The following is a 5,933-nucleotide window of genomic DNA, read 5'->3' as shown; positions in this document are numbered from 1 at the left end:
TCCTGCTGTTATATTTAGCTATTGTCATTCTGACAAATCCATTTCTGTCAGGATTTAATATACTATACAGATGGATTACTCTAAAATATATATTGGCTGTGCAGTAATTAGCAAAAAAAAAGCTAGAGAAATAACAATCCCAGATGTATATTAAAAGGCTGACTAAATTATTTTTAAAGTGAGCTACAAAAAGCAGGAATAAAATCTGTCTGAAAGTATACACAGGCTGACCTTTATTTAAAACAAAAAACCTCAGCTCTATTTTACTCGCACTTTCTACTCAATTCTTTTTATTTTCTAAATTTAAACACTTTGAGACAGAGACTGTGAAGCATCCATCGTAACAGGACCTAATTATGATTTGAACTCATAGAGTTTTTGGGACAGATTTGAAGATTTAACATATAAGTGTGACATAAAGTGGTTTTAGAATGCTTTTAAAGCTAGTCCTTGGCATTGCTTTCAGGGAGTGCAGAATAAACTGTTTGAGACAGAAAGGATGCTGCAACTGTAATTCAAAACTAGACTGAAAAACAACAATCATGCCAACTTTCAGCTTCCTACAATTGCAACTCTGCAGGAGAATAAAACCAACACCCAAAACAAACAAGAAAAAAAAAATCCCTTCAATTCCAACATAAGCGTACAGATCTGTATCAGTTTCTGTACAGATATATATGCATCTTGATATTGTCATTATTCTTCCAGTTTCTCCATTCTATTCAGAGCACCTGAAGGAAGGCCACGTCAGGCTGTTTCCAGCCAGTCGGTGCACAGCACAGCATCTGGACAACCGGACGGTTACAGACAATATGTTATGTGCAGGAGACACAAGAAACCTTGATGATGCCTGCAAGGTAAACCCAATTCTGTTCCTGTTTTCTTCTTAGGTCTGTCCTTGATAGCCTGAGCTAACCAAACAAAAAGCTTCAGAAAATAGATTTTAAAGTTCTGCATTTGGCTACATGGGATTTCTGTTGAACAGAACTCCTGGCTCCTTTCTTTTTCTTCCCCTGCCCTTGTAGCTGGCAAAGCAGGCCACGCTTACCCAAGCAAATCAGAACAATACAGACTGAAAATCACAAATATAGGAAATGCCACAAAACTGAGGAAGCTCCACCTAAGCAGCATTTCCTAATATTTTCTCTTATGTGAGCACATAAAACACTCAGCAGGAGATTCTGTAAGAGGAAGGAGCTGCTGCTCTACTGAAAAGTGGAGGACAGAAGAATAAAGGCCAACAAATGGTGGTGAATTAGCAGTTGTAACATGAATGAACAGGAGGACAGGTATTCAATCCACATCCTTTCTGTTTAAAAGCTCCTTTGTAATTTTGCTTTACAAAGCAGTTGCAGATAGCAGTATAAAGCACCTCGGATCTTTATAGCTTGAAAAAGAGCATGACACTTTCTGTTTCTGTCAATGTCTTACCTATGTTTAATAAATGAGCACCATACAAAGTTAGAAGCTTTAGTGTTAGTTAAATGTTTTCTGGTCTTGCCCCATGAGAGGAGCGTTGAGGGAGCCTGAAACACAAGAGTGGCTTATGTGGAAGTGATCTTGATTTGTAAGCATACTCCATAGGGTACTTCATTAGACAGTAGTGCTACACTAAAGCCAGTGGGGGGTAAAACGACACAAAAACAAACAAAAAAGGAGATTGTTACTAACCTGCTGCTTCTCTATAGGGTGACTCTGGAGGGCCTCTGGTCTGTATGAAGGATGATCGTATGTATCTAATTGGAATCATCAGCTGGGGAATAGGCTGTGGCCGCAAAGACATACCTGGTGTTTATACAAATGTGATTCGTTACCTTGACTGGATTCAGGACAACACAAAACCCTGAGAAAGAAAAATGAACTATCCACAGGCTCGTGGCCATGCTTTGCAGCTTCCTTCCAGGTGCTTAAAGGATGCTGACAGGGCTTCCTCTTTGTCCAGATGCCTATGACTTTCAGTGCAAGAGGAAGGCAAACTGCAATGTGTGGGAAGGGCAATTCTCAAATTACTCTCTTTTCCTTATTACAGATTATTGGAAGCTAACACTCCTGTTCCCCCAACATCACCAAGGTTTCTCCTTGCATCAAACCACATGAGTACCACTAAAAATAAATGTTGGCCTGAGAGAACAAACCAAGAGAGAACATTATGCATCCCATAGACAGCTATATAGTTTTGGGTATGGGTGTGAACTGAAGGCAAAGGGGGCAGATTTAATATCCTGAAAACTTTATCTCCCCCCTTCTTCAGTTTTGAACTGATTAAGTAACCGAGTCTGAGCTTCAACTCTCTGAGCAAATACAGGATAGCAAGCTTATCAAGACATTCTTCCACTTGTTTTTCCTCCTGGTAGGAACTAAGTATTTAAATAAATATGGAATAGGTAAAAACCTTAACACCAGCCTTATCTGCCACAGAATCAAAAAATTATTTTTTTACTATTACACTTCTATGCATTATGTGATATAAAAGCAAAAGCTTTTTCATTAGCACAGCAGAGCAGAACAAAGGACAGTTTACATCCACAAGTAAAGATGAAGTCAAATGTCACATGGCTGCATTTGTCCTTCAACAGGACAGGAATAACCAGGTCACTGGGAACTACCATCTCAGTAAGTGTTACTTCCTTGCATTGCAGGTGCCATGTGACACTGAGTGGTACCTATGCATGTCCAAGAGTTAAGCCTCTTCTGGTCCAATTGTTTTATGAAGTAAGAGAAAGCAGGTGTGACTACTGTTTACAAAAGAAAATAATTATATTGAGGCTACAAAAGGAGTTTAGCTTTAGTACCAGTTGGGCACTGTAGCTAGAAAACTTGTTTGTTGTACTTGGAAAATACATTATAACTAAACATTTACTCTCCGAGTTTTAAGGAGCCCTCTGATTATATACTACCACAGCATCTAGTCAAATAAAGAAGCTTAAGTACAGAAGAGAGATTTGGTAAAGACACCCATTACTTCCTCAAATGGGTTTTGTAAATGGCAACTTTACTAATGGTCTATGTCTTCCTAGCTACCAGATTAGAAACTGACTTCTAAGAGCTCTTCTCTAATGTCTTTAGAGAAACAATGGTGTAACTCCAGTTAGTTTCAGTGATGAGTCCCATATTCTAGCCAGTGGAAAGGGAAAAAAAAATCCATGTTTATTAAAAAAAGTCACAGTTCAGGCGTTTTTTTTGTATGATTTTTTGTTAATTGTATTTTATGAAGTATTAACCTTGAGAAAAAGACAAACAAGTTGCCCTTCCTCTCCTCTAAACCCATTCCCAAGTGCTGCTGTGCGTTGCTCTCCTGGCATTCAGGAGCCTGCCAAATATTTGCAGCCTGTAAAAAAACCAGAACTGTTCCAATAACACAGGTTAAGTGTCCTGAGGAATGCAATTTTTATTCCACAATTCAGTTAATTAAGTACATTCTTTGAGCTCAATGTCATTTAACAGCCACCAATAAAATGCAACTAAATTACACCTGATACCCATATATTTTAGAAAAATACATTCTACAAAAATGTGAGAACAGTTTTACATCACAGCCCTAACTAGCTCCTTGAAAATACCCTTACCTGAAATATCCAAGGTGACACAAGCCTTAGCTGCAATCTCTGCACTGCTTGCATCCTTCCATCCTAGTCTGTCTGCTGAGATGTCTTCTCTGCAGCTGACTTAAAGAATGGCCCAAAATCAACATTTTTTTCAAATGCTTCTTTCATCTTTTAATAGAACTTTAATCTGGGAGATTGACCAAATCCCAGTCCAATAAGTAGAATTTACATTCTCCAGGCTTACTTTAACTTCATTCATTTCTGCCACCTAGCTTAGTGCATTCAACTGAATTTTTCTGGCTTGTTTTCCAATTACATCCCTCCCTGATAAAAATCCCCAAGATTGTTTCCATCTCTACAACATCAGCTTTTTCTCTTCTTACCATGTTTTTCTCCCTATTTGTCCTCTCCCAGCACACAGTAGCACCATCTTGAGACAAGGTCCAAGACAATAATGACTGCCATCTGCTCGCCTCATCTTTCTTCTCACTTTGCAGTTTATGTTGTCACATGAAAATTCTTTCAGAACCTGCATCAATATCAGCATTTATTGTAACTGAAGTACAAAGTTTCCCCCAAAAAACTCCTTATATCATCTATCAAATTATTGCACCGATGTTGTTCCCAGTTTCCCCTTTTCTGCCATGCTTCATCGTTCATTCTATAGCAACTTGCAGCCACCTCAGACTGATTTAGAAAGCTTGCCCTAAGGGCCAGGCACCCTTATGCACATAAAAGAAGCCTTTACAGTTTTCAAGTAACATGAATCACTTCAGGTAAGAAAAGATACTTTCAAAAATAAAGCTACAATGCCAAAAGACTGCATCAGTACTTGAGAAGCAGGAAGGTGAAGAGATATTTAATTGTCTTCGTAATTAAAGCACAGCCCTTACTTATCCTGTTACCCAAAACTCTACCTAGTAAACAAAAGTGTTTCTGCTGCATTCATGAGGACAGTTTCACTGAGGCTCTAGGAGGATCTCAGCACTTCTTTTGAGAAACCCTAAGAAAAAAAACCCAAGAAAGTAACTCTAACTTTTCAGAGAGTGACTTAGTCCTATGCTTACAATCCTAATTCCATATAGACATTTATTTCCCTAAGATACCCAGTATACACAATCCAATTGGCATAATTTACCTTCCTCCTCAAATACCAACCGTATTTCTTGCAAAACCCACACAAACCACTCTGAAATGACACAGGTGACGTAAAAATTAATTTTATTAATGCCCTTGCTGAAGGTTATGTTTGCACTGAACACGCTCAACAGCAAGGCCACCTGCTATGGCATTAATCAGTTGCACTAGAACTTCCAATTGCACAAGCAAGGTGCCACTCATCCACTGCAAGTATCCATGACATGCAAAACTGAATGTATCTTATCCTTTGTGCAGGGTCACCTTGTTCTGTTCAGAAGTATGAACTGTACATGCTGGACTTCACAGCCCCACTAACAAATGTAGTCACATGTACAGCAGCTTAGGGACAAGTTCTGCTACCACAGAGAAAACACATTGGCATCTAGTGGCCAAAGAACACATTACAGACAATATGGAACAATGCAGATGACTCTCATTTCATATGGATGCTGTACAGAAAGATGCAGCACAGACTGGAATGGGCAGATGCAGCAACAGCTCCTGCAGAAGAGATGGTCCTGGTGAAAAATCCAGTGTTGGCTTGAATCTACCTGCACAGCAGCTGATTAGTACAGGAACCAGAGTGAGGTAGGATAGCCAGAAACACTACAAGGGTACCAGGACACAATTATCTCATAGACATCAGTGAGCAGGAGAACAGTAGTATCACCTTCATTTGCAATAGGCAGGCAGAGACAAAAAGAGGTTCCAACAAGTTTCTAGGATGGTGGTCATCTTCATTTAGTCACAGCTTCAATTTCCACCAGAATGTTATGTTTCCACAAAAAATTTCCCACCTATCCTTCTCCTCCCTGACCCCCAAAGAAGCTAGGAGAAACACCATTCTCAACCACTGATGAAACAAGAGCAGCAGTTATTCAGATGTCACCACCCATCAGTTACAAGATCATATGTGATACATTCAGCCCTTCAAAGGATACCATACAAAGATCTGGATGAGTTTCCAATCTGTCTCCAGAGATTCAAGACACGTGATGACCAAGATGTCTTATGAAGTATCTAGAAAAAGCATCCACTTCTCTTCCTCCCTCTCTCTGATACTATCCCAAATCTCAGGCTTCTTTACTTCCCCTCCTGGGTGGGACAATCTATCTTTTCACTTGTTCCATCCCCTTGGAGGCAGAATGGCTACATGATCTCTCTGCTGCAAAGATCTATACAGCTCTCCACCCTAACACCCAGTGACGGCAAAAGGCAGCAGCTGGACCATGACACTGGAGCTGAAGT

At 39.6% G+C, this 5,933-nt stretch overlaps 1 protein-coding gene across 1 annotated transcript in view; it reads left to right on the top strand.

Moving 5' to 3' along the window:
- The window catches only part of PLAT (plasminogen activator, tissue), an 8,506-nt gene extending 6,653 nt beyond the window's left edge, over window positions 1-1,853 (top strand). Inside the window, exons 12-13 of the mRNA XM_009993233.1 lie at window positions 709-857; window positions 1,689-1,853. Of these exons, the coding sequence (XP_009991535.1) occupies window positions 709-857; window positions 1,689-1,847 (308 nt within the window). The 3' untranslated portion in view covers window positions 1,848-1,853. The remainder of the gene's footprint in view (window positions 1-708; window positions 858-1,688) is intronic.
- Window positions 1,854-5,933: the final 4,080 nt, after the last annotated feature.

This window comes from Chaetura pelagica, unplaced genomic scaffold, assembly GCF_000747805.2.
Source record: "Chaetura pelagica isolate M959 unplaced genomic scaffold, ChaPel_1.0 scaffold302, whole genome shotgun sequence".
In the NCBI taxonomy this organism is placed as follows: domain Eukaryota; kingdom Metazoa; phylum Chordata; class Aves; order Apodiformes; family Apodidae; genus Chaetura; species Chaetura pelagica.
The sequence above is the reverse complement of the archived record's forward strand: the minus strand, read 5'-3'. Positions and strand labels throughout refer to the sequence as shown.